General features: G+C 44.2%; 1 protein-coding gene across 6 annotated transcripts in view; it reads left to right on the top strand.

The window, feature by feature from the left end:
• The window catches only part of EFL1 (elongation factor like GTPase 1), a 1,213,944-nt gene that overhangs the window by 73,518 nt on the left and 1,113,984 nt on the right, over positions 1 to 26,442 (top strand). For all 6 annotated transcript variants that reach the window (XM_078684725.1, XM_078684721.1, XM_078684722.1 and 3 more), the window contains 2 exons: positions 18,776 to 18,909; positions 19,745 to 19,882. In XM_078684725.1, coding sequence (XP_078540851.1) covers positions 18,776 to 18,909; positions 19,745 to 19,882 — 272 coding nt within the window. The remainder of the gene's footprint in view (positions 1 to 18,775; positions 18,910 to 19,744; positions 19,883 to 26,442) is intronic.

Genomic DNA, 26,442 nt, shown 5'->3' with positions numbered 1-26,442 from the left:
GGGCGTGATCCATCACCGTTATTTATCTCACTGCCCCATCCCAGCTCAGAACCTGGCTATATGCAAATTAGTCTGTCCCTGGCCCAGTGCATCACGGGAACAGGGCAGACCAAACTACCAAGCCAATTCTTCACCAGAAAGGAGACAAGCTACCGGGGACCGGTTTCTGGCATTTCAGCCTCTTCGGCCCGGCTTGCTTGAATCCTGATGGAGCAGTGAGAAAGGGACTCATGTCTGAGTATACCCTGCCACACCTATAGTGGCCAAAAACGATACAGAAAAGGGGGTGGTGATGAACAGAGTGTCTGAATTAAGCAGACCACTCTTACCCAGTCCAAAGATCAGGGCTTGATCCATCACCGTTATTTATCTCACTGCCCCATCCCAGCTCAGAACCTGGCTATATGCAAATTAGTCTGTCCCTGGCCCAGTGCATCATGGGAACAGGGCAGACCAAACTACCAAGCCAATTCTTCACCAGAAAGGAGACAAGCTACCGGGGACCGGTTTCTGGCATTTCAGCCTCTTCGGCCCGGCTTGCTTGAATCCTGATGGAGCAGTGAGAAAGGGACTCATGTCTGAGTATACCCTGCCACACCTATAGTGGCCAAAAACGATACAGAAAAGGGGGTGGTGATGAACAGAGTGTCTGAATTAAGCAGACCACTCTTACCCAGTCCAAAGATCAGGGCTTGATCCATCACCGTTATTTATCTCACTGCCCCATCCCAGCTCAGAACCTGGCTATATGCAAATTAGTCTGTCCCTGGCCCAGTGCATCATGGGAACAGGGCAGACCAAACTACCAAGCCAATTCTTCACCAGAAAGGAGACAAGCTACCGGGGACCGGTTTCTGGCATTTCAGCCTCTTCGGCCCGGCTTGCTTGAATCCTGATGGAGCAGTGAGAAAGGGACTCATGTCTGAGTATACCCTGCCACACCTATAGTGGCCAAAAACGATACAGAAAAGGGGGTGGTGATGAACAGAGTGTCTGAATTAAGCAGACCACTCTTACCCAGTCCAAAGATCAGGGCTTGATCCATCACCGTTATTTATCTCACTGCCCCATCCCAGCTCAGAACCTGGCTATATGCAAATTAGTCTGTCCCTGGCCCAGTGCATCATGGGAACAGGGCAGACCAAACTACCAAGCCAATTCTTCACCAGAAAGGAGACAAGCTACCGGGGACCGGTTTCTGGCATTTCAGCCTCTTCGGCCCGGCTTGCTTGAATCCTGATGGAGCAGTGAGAAAGGGACTCATGTCTGAGTATACCCTGCCACACCTATAGTGGCCAAAAACGATACAGAAAAGGGGGTGGTGATGAACAGAGTGTCTGAATTAAGCAGACCACTCTTACCCAGTCCAAAGATCAGGGCTTGATCCATCACCGTTATTTATCTCACTGCCCCATCCCAGCTCAGAACCTGTCTATATGCAAATTAGTCTGTCCCTGGCCCAGTGCATCATGGGAACAGGGCAGACCAAACTACCAAGCCAATTCTTCACCAGAAAGGAGACAAGCTACCGGGGACCGGTTTCTGGCATTTCAGCCTCTTCGGCCCGGCTTGCTTGAATCCTGATGGAGCAGTGAGAAAGGGACTCATGTCTGAGTATACCCTGCCACACCTATAGTGGCCAAAAACGATACAGAAAAGGGGGTGGTGATGAACAGAGTGTCTGAATTAAGCAGACCACTCTTACCCAGTCCAAAGATCAGGGCTTGATCCATCACCGTTATTTATCTCACTGCCCCATCCCAGCTCAGAACCTGGCTATATGCAAATTAGTCTGTCCCTGGCCCAGTGCATCATGGGAACAGGGCAGACCAAACTACCAAGCCAATTCTTCACCAGAAAGGAGACAAGCTACCGGGGACCGGTTTCTGGCATTTCAGCCTCTTCGGCCCGGCTTGCTTGAATCCTGATGGAGCCCCCTTTTCTGAATCAATAAAATCGTAGCAACAACACAGAAAGATCCAACCATTATCTGCTTATCCCTGTAGCGGGTAGAAATTCTAGGTGAAAGTACAATGAGATCTCTCTGTAGAAAAAACGTGCAATCAGAATCATCGCAACAACCGTGTAGTGTGAAGAATCACAAATGGCAGAGAGTAATAACAGTAAGCAATATAAAGTCATGCTCTTACCAAGAGAGACACGTGGTGTACCTTGTAAATCTTAATCGAAATATACCCGGAAGCTAGTCCACACCACCCTGAAATGGCAGTGTGATGGTTAAAGCTATGCACTCACCGCGTGCATAAAAACACGTCATGTGTATCAAGAGAAGAAGCAAAGGAGCACAAGTCTTACCCGTAGGAACGCGAAGTCCCGTTCTGAGGTGCGCATGGGTTATTCTCGGTACAGAGAAAAGTGGTTCTACGAAGGTAAACAGAGACAGGCATATAGCAAAACCGTCGCCAGAAACCCGTCAAGGAGACCACTATAAAACAGGGGGAGTAGTGCACTCACCGGAGCTGCGGTATCTCGTATCCTGAAGTACACAAACATGAAACCGGTGCATCACGTGATGCTGAACGGACCAATACGGGCTTATTTCTGTGTAAACAACATGATGAAAATGAAAGATAGACTCTTCGAAAATAGCTCACCGGAAAAAAGATACTAAAGCGGAGGTCTTAATAATTTTGGATTCCGAGACACCCTGTCAACATGTTGAGGTATAAGGACCCCCCCCCCCCTGACAAAAATTTCTAAACCTGTAGGCAGGGCTACTGGAATTATGAGGCAGTTGAGGACCAAATTAAGCGACAGGCTTGACTAAATTGTGTGTGAAGAAAATGTAAATGTTGTTATGTGAGGCAGCGTATTTTGGATTAGCATTGCTTCATTATTTTGAAATTACTTTATTACACACAGTAACAGTACTTGTTTATATCCAAAATACAACAAATAACGTCAGAAAGATTTCTAGTCAACCTTGGTGAAGGGCCTTCCACTCCGCAGGAATACGTGCTGCCACATTAGAAGCTCACCTGGCCCTGGCCGGGAGCAGCAGGGGTCCCTTAAAACCCTGGCCGTCTTGTGCTGAGTTAAGCAATTTACCCTTGCCGCTTTCCTCTCACCCCCTCCCTTCCATCCCTCTCTCCTCTCCCAACCCCGGATCCCTCTCTCAATTTGCAGGCCATTTTCTTTCACCCCTTTTTACAACTTGTGAACTCTCCCCATTCAACCTCTCACTTCACCTTTGATCACCTCTTGCCATTCTTTCTTTTCACTGCCCTTATCTCTAACAGTCTCTCACATTTATCTCATGGCCTCTCTGGCCCGCCACTTCCCGTGCCCTTCAGCACTTCTCATTCACCTCATCTCTCCATTCAACTTTTTGTCTATTTGTATCTTACACCTCTCCAGTGCCCCCATTCATCTTTCACATCTCCCCTTTGTTCTAACAGAAGCCCTCACCTTTGGCTCACACTTACTTCTTGTGTGTCCACACTTCTCTTCTGCAATTTACATTTCTCCTCCTCACCTCTTCAATCAAATTCTCTCACTCCCTTGCTGTCCTCTCTCATCATCTCATCACCAAGCATACAGGTCGGACCTGTATGCTCCTCTCAGGCTGTGCCACTCTGCTTATTGTTCCCTAATTCAAGAAGGCATGAGTTGGCTGTTTTACAGTTTTGGCGCAGGCCGCGCAGTTATGGGACTTGCACCCTCCTTTGCTTCACTCCACCAAGAATCTATTGTCCTTTAGGAAGATATAAAAACCTTTCTCTATGCTCTCTAGGTTACCCCATTTGGCTGGTTCTCCTTTTCCTTCTGTGTGTTTCTCATTTGCCTTCAGGCAGCAAATGGTTATTCCCAGGACATCTTTTGGTAACAGTAGCACACTACAAATGTAAATATTAATAATCTGCAGAAGCAAGGAAGCCACTAGGCCAGAACGTCTTGGGGGGATGAGGAGGGCGGGGAGGGGGAAGGGGCTAACACTCCCAGCCAGGGCTGGCCCCCACACTGGTTGCACATGGTCCAAAAGTATTTTTTGGTGCCCCACCCCCTTTTCCTCCTTCTCTATAAATTCCCTCACTACCACTCACCAACAATGCACCTCATCTCTCTATAGCACCTTTCTGACAAACATTCAATTTTTTGTAGCGCTACTCATAGTTTACTCACACTCATTTCTGTGATCTGCATGGTACATATTCTTTGTAGCAGACACATTAACCCTCTGCACTGTGTGGGTGACAAGAGTGCCCATGTGAGTGCACGGTGAGCGATGCAAGAGTGTGAGAGTAGGGTGAGAGGAGTGACTGCAGGGTGAGTAAGGCGGCCGTACGAATTTGGGTGCGGGTGCAAGCTTAGAATAAGACGAATGAATGTATGATTACTGTTGGGCTTGTTTGAGTGAGTTATATATTCAGCAGTGAGGGAGACAGGTGAGTGAAGTGTCACTTGAGTGCAGAATGAGTAGTGTGCTTGTGTGACTGCAGGGTGAGGTATAGGATGAACAGCGCAAGTGCATTGTGAGTGCCGAGTAATCACTGAGAGTGCAGGGTGAGCAGGTGAATGGTGTGAGTGCATGGTGATCAGTGTGAGTGCATTGTGATCGCTATGAGTGCAGGGTGAGCGTGAAAGTGAATGGCGAGAATGAGGAGTGAGTTGTCTGAATGCAGGGTGAATTCCCAGACACTTGAAGTAACTCAGCATGTTATTGACGGTGGCATAGGGTTTAAGATCTAAGTTAAACTATTGCTATTATGGCTTTAATCGGGGATCGAGGGTGGAGGAAATAAATAATGTGCTGATGCTGCAACAAACTTCTAGTCCTATGGATAGGGTTGCCAGCAGATTATTTTGATGGCCCAGTTGGAACAAAAATAAGCAGACACCTAAAGCTGTATTTTAATCACTTATATGTGCATACTTCGAACAGCAAATATAAATAGAAAACACTTTTAATTGTGTTCTAGGGTGGCCTGAATGTCCATGACTGATAATTAAAGAGAACAAAGACAGAAAAGTCACATAATGAATGAATACATACTTTTTTATTTATAAATCTATTTAGTGTCAAGAGGAGGTCTCTGCAGGCTCTTTAAACAACACACACAGGCATTTTACTTTTGGCAACCCTACTTTATATTCCTTTTCATGAAATGCATTCTCACACTACAGCAGTAAATGTGAAACACAAATGTAAGGAATAGGCAGAGTAGGACCCAGGGGGTACTGGAATCAGGAAAAAACACTACGCCTCTGTAACCAGTTTACAAAGGAATGTAAATATGTAAATAGCCTTTAAAGACCTGTGAAAAACTCTGATGGGTGTGCTGGAGATAAGACTCCAGACATTGCCCAGCTGAGGCCCCAGCAGCTCGAGTTACACTGCAGCAGCCTGGGTTGAGACACAAGGCGGGGGAAGAGGGGGCTGAAGCCCTTGGGCCTGAGCAGAAGTGTCAGTGGGAATGCGCGACCCCCTTTGCATCGCTCCACGGCCCCCCTGGGGGTCGTGCCCCATAGTTTGAAGACCCCTGTTCTAAAGTCTCAAAAAGTCAGACAAAAACGTTATCAGCACGACACTAAATAGAAACAGAATCCAGAATCCTGTTAGTCCATATTAATATGGCACCTAAAGAATACAGGAGATTTAGTCATGAATGGTATCAAGGTAACATTAAAAAAGTAAAGTGGGAATTGTGCAAAACGAATGTTAACCTGCAAAAAAATAATAAAAATAAAAAGAGAAAGGAGAGAGAGCTAGTGCAATCCCTTAGTCTAATATGAGAATCATATACTCAATGCCCCAGTTCACAAAAAACATAATAATTTGTAATGGTCATTGAGACCACCTGGGGTTATGGTTCCAAGGTGTTTTATCCAGTATTTTTCCCTACGTGCCAGTGCAGTATTAATTTCCAGACCTGGAGTAATGTTAATGCGTTCAAGGATAGTGTAACGTAGTTGTGGTATAGTATGTGAAGCTTCTACCTAGTGTGTCGCCAAAGATGAAATCAAGTTTTTATTGCGAATTCCAATTTTATGTTCCACAATGTGTGTTTTTATCTTTCGACTGGTCCTCCATACGTATACAAGCCTGCAGGGGCACTTGATTGCGTAGATCACCCCCTCTGTTGTGCAGTCTGCTGTATGATTAAGATTAATCGGTTGACCGGTGTGTGGATGTGTAAACTTATTTCCTGTTATAACATTACCACAGTTATAAAAACATTTCATGCCTCTATGGGTGACTTTTTGATCTCTTTTTGAAGGTTTTAAAAGTTCTCATAGGTTATGCGATCTAGTATGTGCAAACAGAGGAGAACCATGGAAAATGTATTTGAATTCGGGTTCATTTTCAATTAATTCCCAGTGATTCCGTATTATGGACTTGATCTTTGGTGCTTGTGCAGAGTGTTTCAGAACAAACACTTCACGCTTCATAGATGTTTTACTTGTCTGTTTCAAAAGATCTTCACGTGGTTTCTGGGAAACAATGCGCTCCGCTTCCATTAACGTAGCATCAGGATGACCTCTCTCTTTGTATTTAATTATTTGCTGGTTTATCAGTTCATGACATGTGGCCTCGTCTGAAGTGATTCTTTTTATTCTCATAAGTTGGGAAATTGAAAGATGTTTTTTGAGGGAGTGTGGGTGTGCACTGGAGAAATGCAGAGCATTATTTACGTCCGTCGGTTTCTTATACACCGCTGTTTCTAAACCGGAAGTAGTTTTTTTTATCTCAATGTCAAGAAAATGAATTTTGTCTGTGTCTATTGTATGTGTGAATTGTATCTTAGGATTACAGTTGTTGAGTTCTGAGATGCTTTCTTCTAGCAACATTCTGGATCCCCTCCAAATCATAAGTATGTCATCAATATATCGTATGAATAGTGCTGCATGTTCTTGCCACAATGGGTTGCTCAGTATGAATCGGTCTTCAAAGTGCGCCATAAATGTGTTTACATACGAGGGGGCTCCAGGAAAACCCATTGATGTTCCAGTTCTTTGCACATAAAAGTTACTTTGCCAGGTGAAATAGCTGTGGTACAGCGCAAAGTGCAGCAACTCCAGAAAAGAAGATATTTTTTCTATGGCTATGTCAGATTGTAAGAGCCTCCATTCAACTGCCTCCAATCCTTTATTGTGGGCTATCGAGGTATATAAAGCTACCACATCAATCATGCAAAGAAGAATGTCCTCGTGAAACAGGTATTTAACTGACTCCAGCTTGAGTAGACAGTCTGTGGAATCTTTGACATAAGTTACCCATGACTGTACCAGCGGTTGAAGATGGAAATCCAGAAAGTAACCTAATGATTCGTGAATCGATCCACATCCTGCCACGATGGGACAAAACGAAATGGCAGCAATGATTTGTTTTTGGTATTTTCGGTAGCATGTATATTTCAGGAACCTTCGGAGTAGGATTCATCAAAAATGTCCTGGTGTTCTCATTGATCACACCCTCCTCCACTCCTTTTTGAAATATCTCACCTAACGTGACTTGAAATTCTTTGGTGGGATCCTGTTCCATCAGGATATAAGTGTCTTCATTATGTACATGGTCATGAACAATTTTATTGTAGAATTCAGTATCAAGAATTGCCAGGGCACCTCCCTTGTCCGCTGGTTGGAATGTGATGGATTGATCCTGTTGAAGTTTGTTAAGAATACGTTGTTCTTTCTTAGACAAATTTGAGTGTTGTGCCGGGACATACCTTATACATTCCAAATCTTTTTTAACCAAAGTTTCAAAAGTATCTAGTGTTTTGTGAGAGATAGGTGATAACAATTTGCTTTTAGGCTCAAATCTCTGTGGCGACTCAGTTTGTACATCCGGTGTGGTGTTAATAGAAAAGAACCATCTGAGACGTAGCTTCCGCATAAACTTAAAAAAAGCAACTTCAGTTTCTAGGGTGTTTGATATGCACATTGGAACAAACGAAATTCCCTTGTTAAGAATCTGTTCCTCCTCAATACTTAATATCCTCTTAGAAATGTTCATCACTAGAGATTTCATTTCTTTAAATTCCTCTGGGGTCTGCCGGTTTCTGTTGGTTTCTTTGGTTTTTCCCCTCCGGGTCTGTCGTTTGAAGCTACAATGCTTTTGTCTGGTGGAGTTTTGGAGCAAGGGCCTTCCACTAAAAAATGCGGTTTAATGGATGATGTAGTAGCTGTCTCTTCAGTGACTCCACTGGATTGTTGCGTGATGATGTTTACACTTGGTCTTTGTAATGAAAGGTCTTGATCAGTGACTATGCTTTCCTCCGATTAGGTAGCACCAGGTTTTCTAAACACCCTCTTCTGTGCATAGGCCTCGGCCCATGAGTATACCTCGTCCAACTTATAATTGATGGTGTCCCTTCGGAATTTTCTGATTTTACGTTCATGTACTTCTCGAGCGTGGGTCTCGAGGTTTTTGTTAATGATCTCCAATACTTTATTCCAGTCTTCTTGTTCCATCCGTTGTGCAATATGGTCCTTAAGTTTGTTTATGTCATACGTCAGTTCCCTTAATACTGTCGATATCTCCTCAATGATTAAAAGAATCGGATCTAACGAGCATTTATTGAGGATCGCGTACCACCGCGCCATGAAAGTTTTATCGAATTTGAAGAGCATCGGACGTAACGCAATCCTTAAGCCTCGGGGAATCCTTTTTACCTTGTGATATTCGATAAGTGTGGTAGCATGTAAGCGTTGATTCACTTCTTTACGCATCATGTACTCCAACTGTTTGAGTTGCTGTGTTGTGGTTCCGGATGATGAACTAAATTCTCTTACTTCTTTTACTAGACCATAAATAGTTTCAGCATCTTCTTTTGAGTATTCTTTCGTCTCGGCTTGGTTGGTTGTGAGATTGGATATATCTTGCCAGGACATGTTGTCAGTGGGTGCTGATCCAAGGTTGGGCTTGAAAGGGTACTAAAAATTAATAGAGGGAGGGTCTGCACACCTTAAGTATGTGTAAATGTAATCAAGATTAATGTGAAAAAGTATGTTTTGTGACGGAATTTTAGCACGCCTACATGTGATGAGGGAAGAAGCCCACATCCCTCAAAGGTATGAACAAAACGAATGAAGTTCAAGGACAACCTTAGACTGCATGTAGCACAGCTGTAGGCTGAATAAGCCTTTACAATTTTAAACTGTTATATTCAAAAAATATTCTAAAGAAAAACAATTCAATATTCGTGTTTCAAAGTTTTCATTCATGAGAAATCAAAGTTACATTCATTAGAAATCAAGCTTACTGATGAAAATATAGTATCAACCAAAGTCTGATGCTGTATCTAAACCAAGGGTTTTAACAATCTGAGAACACAAAACATCATAATCTGTTGAATATAGTCTAATGTTTTAAATGAAAATCAGCAGTTCCCAATGCATTTCGGGTTTACCTTGAACTCTTCTTCAGGGGATGAATTTATAACATGAAATCATAGTAGTAAAAACAATGGAGAAAGTACTTCGCAGAGTTCAGTCCGGATCTACAACACATAACAATATCAATATCAAAAAACGGAACCATAGGTAATGTTAACATCATTATGTTAATGGTTTAAAAATACTCAGGGTTTACACTATGGAAATTCTAAATGCAACGCCACCAGAGAAGAGATGTGCTCATGGGAGATGTGAAATAAAAAATTAAAAACGTCCTTACTAACATACGTGCACAATAAAATCGAAGCAACAACACAGAAAGAACCAACCATTATCTGCTTACCCCTATAGCGGGTAGAAATTCTAGGTGAAAGTACAATGAGATCTCTCTGTAGAAAAAACGTGCAATCAGAATCATCGCAACATCATAATCATCGCAACAACCGTGTATTGTGAAGAATCACAAATGGCAGATAGTAATAACAGTAAGCAATATAAAGTCATGCTCTTACCAAGAGAGACACGTGGTGTAAATCTTAATCGAAATATAGCCGGAAGCGAGTCCACACCACCCTGAAATGGCAGTGTGATGGTTAAAGCTATGCACTCACCGCGTGCATAAAAACACGTCATGTGTATCAAGAGAAGAAGCAAAGAAGCACAAGTCTTACCCGTAGGAACGCGAAGCCCCGTTCTGGGGTGCGCGTGGGTTAATTCTCGGTACAGAGAAAAGTGGTTCTACGAAGGTAAACAGAGACAGGCATATAGCAAAACCGTCGCCAGAAACCCGTCAAGGAGACCACTGTAAAACAGGGGGAGTAGTGCACTCACCGGAGCTGCGGTATCTCATATCCTGAAGTACAAACGAGTGCATGAACATAAAACCGGTGCATCACGTGATGCTGAACGGACCAATACGGGCTTATTTCTGTGTAAACAACGTGATGAAAATGAAAGATAGACTCTTTGAAAATAGCTCACCGGAAAAAAGATTCTAAAATCTCAAAAAGTCAGACAAAAACTTTATCAGCACGACACTAAATAGAAACAGAATCTAGAATCCTGTTAGTCCATATTAACACGGCACTTAAAGAATACAGGAGATTTAGTCATGAATGGTATAAAGGTAACATTAAAAAAGTGGGAATTGTGCAAAACGAATGCTAACCTGCAAAAAAAAAAAAAAAGAAAGAGAAAGGAGAGAGAGCTAGTGCAATCCCTTACAGTCTAACATGAGAATCATATACTCAATGCCCCAGTTCACAAAAAACATAATAATTCGTAATGGTCATTGAGACCAGCTACTAGAAGACACAGTCTTCCGTAGCATTCTCTCCACAACACTCCAGAATTATTTTACAGAAAACAAAAACACTGCCTCCACAATATTAGTCGAGTGGGATGCACTGAAGTCAGTTATAAGGGGGACAGCAATTAGCGGCACTATGGGTGCAAGGCAGGAGACACACAGGAATCTGAAAGACATTGAGGACACTATGTCAAAGCTTGAGCATGAGGCAGTGCATGATCCCACGAAGCAGACACCCCTACAGGAAGCACGCATCCAGCATGCAGAATTGCTTGAAACTCTTAGACTCATTGATTACAGCTCTTATACCCAGCTGGCACACACTGACGTGGACAAATCGGGCACTCTCTTATCAAAACTAATAAGGAATGAACCACCCACCACCATCAATAGCCACATTAATCTGCCTGGGGGAGGCACTGCGAACACGCAGTATGACATTAACAAAGCCTTTAGTACATACTACGAAAGGTTGTACAGTAAACCACCGCTATTCAAAGGGTCCCACATCGACGAGTTCCTTGCAAATCTACCATACCCACAAGCCCCACAACTCTAGCAGGACCCATCACTAGGGCAGAAATTAGTCATTGGTTGGCTTTCACGCAATAAAGAGGCAGGCCTAGACGGACTTCCGGTAGAATTTTTTGACACATACTCAGAAATATTAGTGTCACATTTGGAAGAGGTATATAATAAATCGCTTGGAATGGGATACCGAACCTGCACCACTGTCCAAGCACTGGTAGTATCATATCCCAAGCCAGGAAGAGATCTATCAGACATGATGGGTTATCACCCTCTGTCACTGCTATCTACTGAATACAAAATCTTAAGCAAAATTCATGTAAATAGAATCCAACCATACCTCAATAAACTGATCCTATTGATCAATGTTGATTTACACCGGCCAGGAGCACGTCACTCAACATATGCAAGTAACCCAGATTATGTCAACGCATCTTACACAACACCAACAGGCCGGCTGTATATCATTGGACATGAGACCGGCATTTGACCCATTGTCATGGGAGTAGATGTTTAAAGCCTTTGCATGTTTTGGTTTACCCCCCGAATATATCAAATGGGTGTGGTTATTATTCGCAGCCCCAACCGCAAGAGTTAGATCTGGGAAACTTATATCAAGGGAATACTGTATCCACAGGGGCACACGCCAGGGCTGTCCTCTGTCTCCAATACTGTTTGTCTTGGCGCTGGAGCCACTGGCCCTCCGTCTGCGACTTGAAGCTACCCAATGCGGTATACTCTTTGGTACATCGACACACCTGATGTCGGCATTTGACCTAATTATATATGTGACAGACATATTGGAGGGACTGGGCCCAATCCCACATATTTATGCAGACTTCGAAACATATCAGGCTTTACAATTAACAAATCCAAATCACTTGCTTTCTTTTTCTGAGACCAATCACATCCGGACAGTAATAATTTTGGGAGGCTCGTGTTACCAACAGCCCCACACACCTTTAAATATTTGGGCATTAACATCTACTGTTCGCAAGCAGACATGTTGAAGGGTAATCTCGGTAAGGCCATTCTGGGTATACCTCGCCGAGAATCGGAGCACCAAGATTCTCTTCCTCCTTCACCAAAAGACGCTGAATAGTCAGCACGGGGAACTGGGCGCTGCCGCTGACGTCATCGTAGGCACGCCCATGCCAAATCTCACGCATCTCGCATGAGATGCCAAATCTCACGCATCTCGCGTGAGATGTAAATATAAAGGTAAATGTATTATGCTATAATGTTTTTTTCATATATATGAAAAAAAACAATAAAGTTTGTTATAAAAAAAAAGTTATCTCGAAGTAGGATAGCCATTGGATGAGGTCCTGATGCTGCTGTTATTTACTTTAAAACCATGTACCCTGGTGAGTACATGCAGTCAGGTTCTTTTTCCCCTGGAATGTAGAGAACATGGTATGTGTGGGATAGGATGTGGCGGAAAAGATTCTATACATGCTTTTCTAACCTTCATTTATTACGTCGCTATTTAATACACATACACACACACGCACACATATACTAGGCCCCCATACTAAAATTGCTTCCACTACAAGCTAGGAGATGGACCTAGATAGCGAAAACCTGGAGAACGATTTGGAAGAGGACAGCAGGATCCTCTAGATGTATAAAACATAGAGAAATTGCATGCAAATAAATGACAAAGTGGTACCTTACCACTCGCGTGAGATGCCAAATCTCACGCATCCTAAGTGGGAAAAAAGTTAGTAAAGAGAACAAACATAATAGGACAAAAGAACATGCATCATTACACATTTTCGCCACCACAATCCTCCAGGGGCTACTCTATGACTTTTACCACATAAGGGTTGATCTCACTGGAACAGGCGTATGTGCCTACAGGATGGGGCGGGCCCTAGACCGCAAGCCGCCCTAGTCCTGACATATAGTCTAAATATGCCATGGAGAGACTGTTGGCAACAATCCACAATAGAATGTTTTCATTATAGGGAATAAGGTGTCTATTTATACCCCACATGATGAGGAATCAGATGCTGTGACATGTCCTACTCTGACGAAGAGACTTGTGATGGAAACACTTGCACCGGACCAATTTTCTTTTTGTTTATAAATGATTGTCAATAATATTTTCTCCATTGCTATACCACCGCCCCAGCTAAAACATGTAACCCAGCTGATATATACTTTGTACTTCCGTATTGCTATTTGTTATACCTGGTACCACTGGTGTGAGTCGCCCTTCCATTTTTCTCTGATTGCCTCCTCTGTTTTTTATATGTTTTGCTGGTTTAGATGCTTTGGGCACTGTGCCACTGCTATTCAGTGCCACAGTGCAAGTGCTCCCTATTGTAAATCCATGTATTGATTAGTGACTCCATGATTGGCTTATTTGATTTACTTGTCAGACCCTAGTACATTGCACCATGTGTTCCCAGGGCCTGTAAATCAAATACTGCTGGTGGGCTTGCAGCACTGGTTGTGCCACCCACAGAAGCAGCTTGTAAAGTGTGTCTCAGGCCTGCCATTGCAGAGCCTGTGTGCAGTATGTGACTGCCATGTCGAATTGGCAAGTGCACCCACTTGCCAGTCCCTAAACCTTCCCTTTTCTACATATCAGACAACCCTAAGATAGGCCCTAAGGCAGGGTGCATTGTATGTAAAAGGTAGGTAATGCCCTGATGTGTGTGGCTTGACCTGATAGTGAATTACACCCTATTTCGATTTTCACTATTGCAAGGCTACCTCTCCCCATAGGCCAGAATGGGCAGTTTGATTATAACATCTTATAATCCTAACTGACCCAGGGAACATGGTGGAAATTCGAGTTTAGTATGCCTGAACTCAGAATGATAAAATATATATTTTAGTGAAGTTGGTTTTTACATTCTTTGTTTGAAAATACCACTTTTAGAAAGTAGGTATTTTCTTGCCTAACCATCCAGCCTGCCTCTGCTAGCTTGTGAATTGTATGTCTGGTTTTGTGAGTGACGGGGGCTGGGGGGCTCCAGGAGACCGGGTGAATCTGCACTAGGCAGAATAGACCTATCTGCATTGGGAGTGGTGGGAGGAGTAGAACCTGGGCCTGAATAGGGCTGTGCCTGCCTTCTGCAATGCTGGCTCCACCTCCTATGGTGCCAATGATGTGATGACCCTGGCCCACACTGACTAAGGAAGAAGGTGCGCACTGGTAGAATGCACCCAGAACGGGTTTGGACAAGGACAGGACCCTCTGCCTTCAGAGAACAAAGAGAATAGTAATATAAATATGGGGGCCCCAGTCTTCAAGATTACTTCTGGAACAACAAGACAAACCTTTGCCAAGGAGAAGAACTAAGGAAGCTGCAGGAGTTTGGATTGCCCTGCCAGTGTGCTGTTTGCCGGGTTGGCCTGCAGTGGTGTCTTCATTTCCAAGGAAAGGAGAAGGAACCTTTAGGGAACTTTCTTCATCTTGCAGAATATTTCTCCAAGGGCTTGAACTTGTGCTTGCCTCCTGCTGAAGTCTCAGGGCTACAAGACTTCACCACCAGCTCCACTCTGAATTTCCTTGCTGGGAATTCTGTCTGCAGAAGCCTGCGTGTTGCTGGGAACTAGAAGCGCGACTCAACGAGAACAAGCGTGTCGCCGCCACAGAGGCCGCCGCATCACCAGAGAAGTGTGTCTTTGTCGCAGCTGTTTGCCGTCGCATCACCGGAGAAGCGTGTCACAGGGCCTGTTGCGGCTTTAAAGTTACAGAGTTCGCCGCATGGCCGTCGGGCGTGCACGCATCATCTTCACGTCGTAGCATCGCATCAAGGGTGCCATCTTATTGCACCGGATTGTGTCATTGCATCGAGGTGCCATCTTGCCGCATCGTAACCAGAACACAGTACGAGAATCAACATATCCCCTCCTCTCTGTTAAGGAACAATATGCATCCCCTACTCTGCGCAAGCATTCAGGAGCGACGCATCACCTCCCCTGAAGCAAGGAACCGACGCATCACCCTCCCAGCGAACCTTTTGTTTGTTTTGTGTTGTGCATCCCAGGTACTTTTGTGAGAAACATGTTTATCATCAACTTGAACTAAGTTACTTCTCCATCTTTAAGTCTATTTTGTGTACAGTATTGTGGATTTTTGTCGTTTGTGGTCTTATGTTAAGTCTAGTAAAGATTACTTATTTTTCTAAACTGGTATGGTGTCCATTTGTAGTGTTTTCACTGTGTTACTGTATGTGTTCACAAATGCTTTACACACTGCCTCTGAGATAAGCCTGTCTGCTCATGCCAGGCTGCCAAGGGGGTGAGCAGGGGTTATTTTTGAAGTGTACCCCCTTAACCTGACTAGAAGCAAGGTTCCCTATTTGGTCAAAGGTACCTACCTCTGCCAACTAGAGACCCCCAATTTTAACACTATTCCTTCTGAAAACAGTGACATAACGTACTGCCTTCGAATGTGCATTTTCTTATTTGTGAAAATTAAAAATAAAGTTATAAAAGAAGGCACTCAGACTAAACGCATTTCTCAAGGCCAACCAAGTAAGTTGAGATCAACTGTAGCTTTTTTCGGGATCCCCCATTCTCTAACTCCCCGCCCTACACCTCCCCCGCCCCCTCCCTCTGCCACTCCACATGTGCCATCCGAAAAGTCCATCTCAACATTTTACCTTACTCTTGATTTTTGCTTGCATCCTTCGGATTTGTTTCTGAGAATGCAGCTGCAGACCGACTCTCCAACCATTGCGCAACACCTCTTGCTTTTGGCTTGTCCCGACAACGCTCCTGCCAGGACTTACTCCTCTATGGCTACTGCACCTCATTCCGTTGCAATACTCAATTCAGTGCTTTAGCAGGGAAGCAGTTTACCAGTGGCATTGTGAGTTTCTTAGGTCGAGTCAATTGGCTTCACCATGCATTGGTCTCTCTCCGTGCTTCCAGGCTTCAGACTGGAGCAGGGCAGGTTTTTTATAATACTATGCGCTGGAGAAAGCAATTTTGATCCTACTTTTTATTTTTAATGTAATAGTGGTCGAAGGGAGGCCAGCCGCAAATAAATGAATGCTTTTCATGACAACAACTGATGACTTTCTTCTGACCCGTGCACTCGCCTCTAATAGATGTATCTGCAAAAAAGAAAATATACAAACTCATTCTCAATACTTTTTCTAGAATTTTTCCACAAATTCTGGTATTTCTTAGAACTCTTGGTAATGTTTATTTATTTGATACATGTTTGAAATTGTTTCTTCAAAGGGTCCTCAAAAGGTTGAGTGATAGTGTATATCTTCATTCTGTGTGTTGAGGTTAATATATGTTTAATCACTTTTTAAAAATCATCTCTTACCATAAAGTATTTCAAAATCAATACTTGATGTAAATACATTAAGAAACAGCTTCCTAGCAGTTTCTTTACGGAGCTTTGTTGTCTAAATCACTTTGACTGTATTGGAGCTATGCTTTGTATAAATAAAAAAACTAATGTAAACGGATACCCATGAATTGTAATCTTTTATACAAGATAGTTCTCAAACAAGTACTCTAGCATTTGTATGGTTGCCCTGTTCTTTTGATTTTAGAAACGAAATAGCCTTCTAGTTTTCCAGGGCATGAGGAAATAATTTGTGTCTGTCAATATTTTTGGCAGCAGATGAGCGTCTCATCATTAGCATACTGATCAGTTCAGATTTCCTCTTCAGTCGGAATTGAACCATGGGGCTCCTTGTAGGGTGTGAATAATTCTGGAGCCAAAGTGAAACCCAAAGACTTAGCACATTAATTGATATGAAGAAGGATCTAAAGGACTTAATTGCACAGCCTCCAACGTACTGATATGAATTGAGGTGATCCCTTTTGGTTAGTGTCACCCAGGCTCATTCATGTAAACAGTGTGTTCGTAAGTGTTGTCATGGTCAATCATGTTAAATATAGCCAAGAGATCTAGAAGAATGAGAAGACAGTGATCATCGTCATTGAAACTCCTTATGAGATTTCTCAAAGAAAAGATGTATAAAAACAGTTTATCGAATAAGTCATTTGAGACTAATGCAATAACAAGTTTGAGAAGGGTAAAGAAGGCACAGTCTCTTATATGGTTTGCAGAATTGCATCATTGGCAATGGCATTTTCGGAGAGGACACAGCTGAATGCAAAGTTTGCATATATATGTCGTTAAATCATTTTCAAGTAAGGCTATTAGAGGAGCGGTTGCTATGGAAATAGCGGTTACCTCCACACATTTTTGTCGTCCTCCACCCAACCAGGGTAATTGGTGAGAATAGGATGCCTTGTGCAAAACAAATAGAGAACAGAGTTATCTGAGCCATCATGCAAGAAAATTGATCTGATGCAAGGGCAAGGAAAGAATAATAATCGTGGGATGGGGCTGATACAGTAATATTTTTTAATGGGGTGCTGGATTGTGGGCACACAGAGGCTATATTTGTGTGAGGATAGTAGATGTGGCTAGCAAGGCTGCAATCGGGCCATAGCAGTTAAGGTTGTGCAGAAGCGTGGTGGTGTTTTTCAACTGTAAGAAGTTAATGTGTTTCTTGATGTAGATGGGATGTTTGTTACAGTATGAATCTGGCAGATTGTTTAAAAACAGGAAAGACTGATAGGCATACAAATTAGTGTGCAAAGTCATGACCTAGGTTGATATCTTTACCGTAGATTATCTCATAAGTTTATTGATGCAGTTTTGCAATGTGCTCTACAACACCAGAATGCTTTCAGAGTAGTGGAGAGTGTACAGTGCGGTGCTTGGTCACAGGTGTTCGATAACACAGTTCACTTGATAGTTATACTACATAAAGTTTGTGGCAACAGTAATTGTGAGCAGTGCAGGGGTTTAGGCAGTGGCAGGAGTCCAGTGACTATAGTTTGGAAGAAAGGATTAGTGTCCCTGTGGTACAATGAGTAGCTGAGAAAAAGACATCCCGCGGATTGCTAGAATCTCTCTCACACTGCTGTTTTAAGTTCAATGCCTCCTAGAGGAGACGATGGAGAAGCTGAAATTGATATTACACTAGGTGATAAAGATAAAAAGGTAATATAAATATGCTTCCTAGGACTTCATGAATGCTTTCATAGGTGCGACTGTAGGGCACTGGGAAAGGTTGCTATGGTTATACTGGCGGACTAGTTGTGGGATCAATGATGATAGCACTTACTCTAAGTCAAAATTTCAAAACTATAATTATACTGTTGGTTGATATTAATTGTTATTGTATTGCCATTGTGCCTCTTTGTGATGCTTCAAATTATTCATACAAGATTGTATCTACTTTTGTACACTGAGCAATTGTTAACTAAAAAGATTTTTTTTAAAGAATGCTTTCACAGATTATATGGCATGCAAGACCTTTTGATTTATTTTTTGTGAATTGTTAACAACTTTCACGTGCAAGCAATCCTCTGGTGTTTCCATGTTTTAATTTTCCCTCGTTTGAAGAGCCGAGGTAGCAGTGTTGTAGGGTAATTGCTGTTTCCACACATGTTTCCACACATTCCTATTGTATGTTACAGATACCACAAAATGCCGTTCTATATTCTGCATCTTTTAATACAGCTGATGAAACAGCAGTAGACATTTTGAGTTTTGATCAAACTGTTCTTTGCTTGTAGGAGAAGAAGAGTTCCTCATTAATCTCATTGACTCCCCTGGGCACGTGGATTTCTCTTCAGAAGTATCAACTGCTGTTCGTCTTTGCGATGGGTCTATAATAATAGTGGATGCTGTTGAAGGAGTCTGTCCTCAGGTGAAAAATGAAACTTAAAAAGTATAACTTGGCAAACAGTCTGTATTCACTAGCTTTGTGAATCACTCACAAATTCAATCACATAATTCTTTCATTGCTAGATACATGTGTGGATTGCTACAAATCAGCAAATTGTAAAATCTCTTAACAGGCACACGTCCTTATTATCGCATTTCTCGATCACTTGGAGCCCTCAACTATCTCCCTGTAGAAGCTGGGATACAACTGAAGGTTGCATGCTTAACACACAAAAATCTACACAATTCTGGTCCTAAATACTTGGCAAATAGTATCTGTATCAGGAGGCAGAAGGGTCTACAGAAGTGCTAAATCCCTCATACTAGAAGCAGCCAGATTAAAAAAAGGAAAACACGGCTGCACTTTTGTGTATCTACCCCAAGAACATGGAACTCACTGCCACCCTCTACTAGATCAATTACCTCACTCAGGCTCTTCAAGAAGGAAGGTAAAGCCCCACTACTAGGAAAGCTTATGACATAAGAGAACTTTGTGAAAATGTAATTCACCCTACTGTATATTGTTTCCTATTGTTCGTACACAGCTCTTTGAACTCTATGTTCAGAGTATCATAAGTAACAGGTATTCATACTGTGCTGCAACTCTAATCAACTTTTTGTACAGCACTCTGATACCGTGATGGTCATGTTCGCAAATTATAAAACACTATAAATAAATACAATAATGTGTGCATTTTCATTGCTTTATTGATGATTATTGGAATTTTTCTTATTAATCAATTTCTAATTGATTTAGTTGGGTCTTTACTGTTTCACATTTTTTTTCTTTGTTTTTGTTTTTGTTTTTGGGTAATTAGACACAAGCAGTCCTGCGACAAGCATGGCTAGAAAACATCCGTCCAGTGTTGGTGATAAATAAAATTGATCGTTTGATAGTGGAACTCAAGCTTACTTCTCAAGAAGCTTATTGCCACCTGCAGAAGATCTTAGAAAAGGTAGGACACTTGCACCATTTTGCACCATTCAAAAATCTGTTTATTTAAACATTAAACATTGAGAATGCTTTTGAATTTAGAAAAATGATGCCTACTTCCTAAGAATTTGTCATTTGAATAGATGACGTAAAAAATGTGACAGCTTTCACATAAAGTGTTCCTAAATCATTGGAATGTTGTCATTCCAGTGGTCACTCACACTTTGATTATGTCTGTTGAATAAGGTGTACTGAACCAAAGATCTTCACGCTAATATTTCTGCTACACTCACATGACATGCGCCTAGGACAAGGCCACTTCTTACTACAAACCTATATGCGAAGCACTGAAGCTGACCTTAAAAAGCATAAAGTCTTTTTTGTGGTAGTGAATAATTTAGTTTTTAGGTCTCGCCTACACAGCGCGCATGCCCTCCATAGGAGGACCTTTAGCCGTCGCTCTGCTCTTTTTGGAAGCACATACTCGTGCTTGTGGCGGCATCCACCTTGCTGGAGCGAGCAGCGGCGCGTATGCTAATTGGCTGTTGCTCGCGCCCGCTTGGTGGATGGAGCCACAAGCAGCTGCTGCCTCTTAGCGCGATCGCTTTCACTTTCACGGCCGCGTGGCCGCTTCGCTTTCACTGCCACCCGGCCAATGCTTGTTGACATTTACCTACGATGTGTTCATACTGTTAAAACTCGATGCCTATTTAGTCAGTACCTGATGGCTGTTTTAAAATTTACTTTTGCTTGAATGTAGTTTTTTTCTTTGTCTTAGAGTGAATTATTATCAATGCTTATTCTTGTCCGGTTTATTACGAAACAGTAGTAAATAATACATGGGAGCCAGATTTCTCAAGTTTTGGTTACTCATTTGCCAGTGTATGCGATTAGCGCTTGGAGGCTCGCATGCTGATGTGGGTTTAAGGTTCATTTTATGAAAATGTTTATTTTTAAGGAGCTGTTATAACGGATGCACAGACTCTACGCCTGCGTTTCTTTTGAGATTGTAGCGCGGATTTAAAGACCCCTTTTTAATTATAAATCACTATTTGGTGATGTTAACTGCTTGCAATTGTGTTTCACTTTATTTTAAACAAAGGGACGATTCACTCGATACTTCCAGGAAAGGCAACACATAAATGAAATAAACATATTTTTCTTGTGTTACATATAATGATGTTACTCTAGGGCTCTGGTACCCAGGTTACGTTGGTCTTCATATAAACAAAAATACCTTAAAACTGCACAAACTCCTGCACGAAGCTTGGTCATTATACCTCTCAAGTATTTATAGTGCAGGTGTTCACAGACAAAACCACCGCCATGTGGTACTGCAACCAACAGGGTGGGGTGGGGTCCTGGGCCCTTTGCCAGGAGGCTCTGCGCCTCTGGCAGTGGCTGGAACATCAGGGCATCACTCTGGTGGTTCAACACCTGGCAGGTTCCCTGAACGCCAGGGCGGACGAACTCAGCCCCTGCTGCATGATGGATCAAGAATGGCGTCTGAACTCGGACGTGGCGCAAGGTCTCTTTCAGCAGTGGGGAGAGCCTTGGTTAGATCTATTCGCCACCGAAGAGAACGCGCAATGTCATCAGTTCTGCGCGTTGGAATTTCCAAGGCAGCACTCGCTCAGAGACGCTTTTCATCACGAGTGGAGCTGCGGTCTGTTGTACACCTTTCCGCCTATACCACTTCTGCCCAGAGTGCTGAAGAAGATCAGGCGCGACCGGGCCCAAGTCATCCTTGTGGCTTCGGACTGGGCATGAAGATTCTGGTATCCCGAGCTACTCAGCATGTCAGTCGATCCCCCGATTCGTCTGCCTCTTCAGGATGACCTTCTGTCGCAGCAGCAGGGGACGGTCCTCCACCCGAACCTGTCCAGCCTCCACCTACATGTGTGGAGATTGAGCGGCAACAGTTGAGGCCATTTGACTTGCCTCCTGAAGTCTGTGATGTGATTCTGGCTGCCAGGTGTCCTTCCACAAAATCGGTATACGCCTGCAGGTGGAACAAATTTGTGACATGGTGCACAGCAAAGGCTGTGGATCAACTCTCTGCCCCCCTTTCAGAGGTTCTCCTCTTCCTTCTTTCTCTTGCAAAGCAGGGCTCTGCTCTGGGCACTATCAAAGGCTACCTCTCTGCCATCTCAGCCTTTTTAAGGCTTCCTGATCAGCCTTCTCTTTTCAAGTCCCCTGTTGTAAATAGATTCTTGAAGGACATCACTCACATGCTTCCTCCTGTTGCTTTCGTGATGCCTCAGTGGGACTTGAACCTTGTTCTGACTTATTTTATGTGCGCTCCTTTCGAGCCACTTCACAATTGCCCTCTTCGACTTCTAACTCTTAAGCATTCCTGTTTGCTATCACCTCTGCCAGGAGAGTGAGTGAGCTCCAGGCTCTATCTTCTCAACCTCTTTTCCACTCTGTCCATCCGGACAAAGTTGTCTTGAGAACGCGTCCCTCTTTCCTGCCCAAAGTAGTCACAGCCTTCCACATTGGGCAGTCCATCACCTTGCCCACCTTCTTTCCGCCTCCTCATCCCTCGAAAGAGGAAGAGAGGCTCCACCGTCTGGACCCAAAACGTGCGCTCTCATTCTATCTGGACCGCACACGCCAGTTCCGGGTGGACAACCAGCTCTTTGTTGGTTACGTGGGCGCTAAGCAGGGACGGGCGGTGCACAAATGGACCAGTTCTCGATGGGTCATTTTGTGCATCAAGGCTTGTTATTCACTGGCTAAAAAGGAGCCTCCTGTGGGGCTGCGTGCCCATTCCACTCAGGCCACGGCGGCTACTACTGCCCTGGGTCGGGGAGTCCCCTTGCAGGACATCTGTCAGGCAGCTACGTGGGCCTGGCTGCACACGTTTCCTAGACACTACTGCCTGGACAGCCAAGTCCGGAGAGATGGCTTTCTGATAGATACATCTGCCGTGTGGATTCCTCACCTTGTGAATATCCCCCTTGCGTCAGCAACGTTCGGAATTTTTCTTCGTAGCACGCCGGCGTGGACGACGTCATAGGAGCACGGCATCGCGCGCGACTCCGTCTGACGTCACCGACTCCTTATTAGACCCACGTCGGCGTGATGACGTCAGTTCCCTTTTTTCCGCGTCGTCGACGCTGACGGTTTCTGGGATCTTCTGCGATACTTAGTATCTTCTTCTGTTTAATATTACTGTTTCATCTCTTGAGTGTTCCTTCTTCGTCGGAAATGTCGTCGAGGAAGACAGGGTTCAAACAGTGTGGGTCATGCGCTCGCATGATGTCAATCACCGATCCTCATGGTGATTGTTTATGGTGTCTTGGATCAGACCACGACGTTAAGAACTGTCGATCATGCTTCAAAATGAACCCTAAGGCTCTACGTGAACGTGAAGCTAAACTTCTTCAAGCGAAGGTGAAAGGAAAGGAAGCTGATAGATCTTCGAGATCGATGCCCAGACGCTCGAAGTCGAGACAGAAATCGCGATCGAAGTCGAGATCGAGGTCGGCTTCAAGGTCGAGATCCAGAGCGAAGTCGAAGTCCAGGGAAAGGTCAAGATCTGGATCCAAATCGGCTTCTGGCTCTTCGAAAAAGAAGCATAAGAGAAGAAAACATAGCTCGAGACATCACTCTGGTAAAGATTCTTCTGATTCAAAGAAAAAGTCTCGAAGACATCATAAGGACTTTGTATCTCTATCTCCTTTGCAATCTCTTCGAGGTTCCCCGACGCCGGAACAAGAGCCTGATCCGGAATCACACCATTCTTCGGATCATGAGGTAGAAGAAGAGGTTCCTCAGTCTCCGACTTCGGAAGTCCCTGTGCACCAGGATGAACCGATGTCGGAACAACCTCCTTCAGAACAACCAGCTGGTTCGTATTCTCCCTTTCCAGGACAAGACCCCTCGCATTTTCTTAATGCGATGTTTGGAGTCTATAATAGAGCAATGTATCCCACTGGTGCACCAGTTGGTCCCGTGGGTCCATTGTCTTTCAACTTGGGCATTCCTCATTCTTACGCCCGACTCCCTTTATGCCGTTTATGCCGACGCCTTTTACACCTTGGCTCGGTACGGCTCCACCGAGATCGTCGACTCCGCATACGGCTTCGCCGACTCCGGATCGACCTCGTGAGTCTAATCGAGGTAGCACGCCGATTCGTGAATCTCGTCCTCCTACTGCTCCAGCTCCTCGCTCGACGTCGGATCCGACTCGGTCGGAGTCGCGGATCCATCGACTTCGATTCGTGTGGAATGGTCGAGGCGCAGAGCTCAACGCCTCTTGGAGGAAAAGGAGTTCGAAGATCCTGAAGTGGAGGAAGGTGAACTTCTGGATCAAGGAGACTGTTTTGAAGACCTTCATAGTGCCAGTGGACTAGAACTTTCTCCGGAATGGGGTTTGACATCTGTTTCTGATGCACCATCAAGGGATGTAACACCTTACCACACTGTGATCAGAAAGGCTGCGGATCTACTTAACCTGACATTACCTACTGTTGAATACAAACCTAATATTCTTACAGAGGTTTTACATTCACCCTCATCCATTATAGAGCCTACACTTCCATTTACTGAGGCTTTAACTGAGCCAATAATGGAAATTTGGAAGAAACCTTTGACTGCTCCTGCGGTTTCAAGATCTGTGGCAAGACGTTACAGAGTGGCGCCTGGTGACCCCGAGTTCCTCTCTTCTCATCCTTCTCCTGAGAGCTTGGTGGTACAAGCCGCTTGTTCTAACAGATCAGCAGGTTCATTTCCTCAGGTACCAGCAGACAAGGACTCTAAGAAATTGGACCAATCTGCTAAAAAGATTTTCTCATCAAGTAGCGTGGCTCTAAAATCTACTAATGCTACTTGTCTATTAGGGAGATATGTGCATGCTTTGATGGACTCTGTGAAGCAACTGTCATCTAAGCTTCCTGAGGATGATAGAAAAAACTTTAATGAAGTGGTCTCCGACACTCAAGCTGCAGCCCGCTTAGTCATTCAGAGTGGCATGGATACAGCAGACTCTGTTGCCAGAATTATGGGTTCTACTGTTGCCACTAGAAGGGCTGCATGGCTAAAATCTTCTGATTTTTCGGCGGACGTTCAATCCACTTTAATAGACTTACCTTTTGATGGGACAGGCCTATTTGGGAAGAAGGCGGATGTGGCTTTGGAGAGATTCAAAGATAGCCGAGCTACAGCAAGATCTTTGGGTCTTCAAGCTAGAGGTTCTGCCACTAAGAAATTTAGAGGGTTTGGTAGATCCACTTTTCGTTCCTTTAAGCAAGGCCAACAACAACAACAGCAGAACCCTTTGTATAAATCTTACAGAGTCAAACAAAGGGGACGTGCTCGTGGACGCCAAGCTTCCTCCTCCTCAACTTCCTCCTCTAATTCCCACCCCCCACCTACAACAGCAAAGCAGCCCTAGATCCACCATTCTGGATCATGCGGGTCCAGTAGGGGGTCGGCTTACTCATTTTCTACGGGATTGGGAATCAGTTACATCAGATCTTTGGGTTCTCAATCTCGTAGAAAATGGGTATGCACTTCCTTTCCAGGAGTTCCCTCCAAATTACCCTCCTTGCCAAGGTTATTGTTCGGAGGACCACCTGCAGGAAGAAGTCCTGGCACTGTTCAGAAAGGGTGCGATAGAGGTGGTTCTGGAGCAGGAGAGGGGTCAGGGGTGCAACTCCCGGTATTTCCTGATCCCCAAGAAGGATGGCAGGCTTCGACCTATCCTGGACCTCAGGATTTTGAACCTCTATCTCAAACAAGAGAAGTTCAAAATGCTCACACTTGCACAGGTTCTTCAAGCGCTGATGGAAGAAGACTGGATGGTGTTGATCGACTTGCAGGATGCGTATTTTCACATCCCCATTCTGAAGTCGCAGAGAAAGTATCTCCGTTTCACGGTGGGTTCGCAACACTACCAGTTTGCGGTCCTTCCTTTTGGACTTACTACTGCGCCTCGAGTTTTCACCAAGGTGATGGCAGTGGTGGCTGCTCATCTCAGGAGGTCGGGGATACCTGTATTCCCGTATCTGGACGACTGGCTGATCAAAGCGGAATCGCCGGAGAAGGTGCTCCATCATCTGCAAGAGACAACTCATTTGTTGCACAGGTTGGGTTTTTCGATAAATGTACCCAAGTCTCACCTGGTGCCCTCCCAGCGCAACCTGTTCATAGGTGCGGTACTGGACACTACTGTATGTTGTGCATTCCCTCCACCCCAAAGGATTCGCGACATACAGGAAATGATTCCTTTATTCTACAATGGAGCGGTTGTTTCGGTCCTGAAGGTCCTTCGTCTGCTCGGTCTGATGGCTTCTTGCATTCTGTTGGTCAACCATGCACGCTGGCACATGAGGGCACTCCAGTGGTGCCTCCGCAGGCAGTGGTATCAGCACAACGGAGATCTCAGGGAGTCAGTGAGGATCTCCAGAGAAACTGCAGCGGATCTGTCTTGGTGGAGCGTGGAAGGCAATCTGTCTCAAGGAAAGCCTTTCCAACTACCTCCATCGGTGGCCACGGTGATAACGGATGCATCCACTCTAGGGTGGGGTGCTCATCTGGGGGACCTGGAGGTCAAGGGTCTTTGGTCTCCAGAGG

The sequence above is a fragment of the Lissotriton helveticus genome, chromosome 3_2 (genome assembly GCF_964261635.1).
Source record: "Lissotriton helveticus chromosome 3_2, aLisHel1.1, whole genome shotgun sequence".
Lineage (NCBI taxonomy): Eukaryota > Metazoa > Chordata > Amphibia > Caudata > Salamandridae > Lissotriton > Lissotriton helveticus.
The sequence above is the reverse complement of the archived record's forward strand: the minus strand, read 5'-3'. Positions and strand labels throughout refer to the sequence as shown.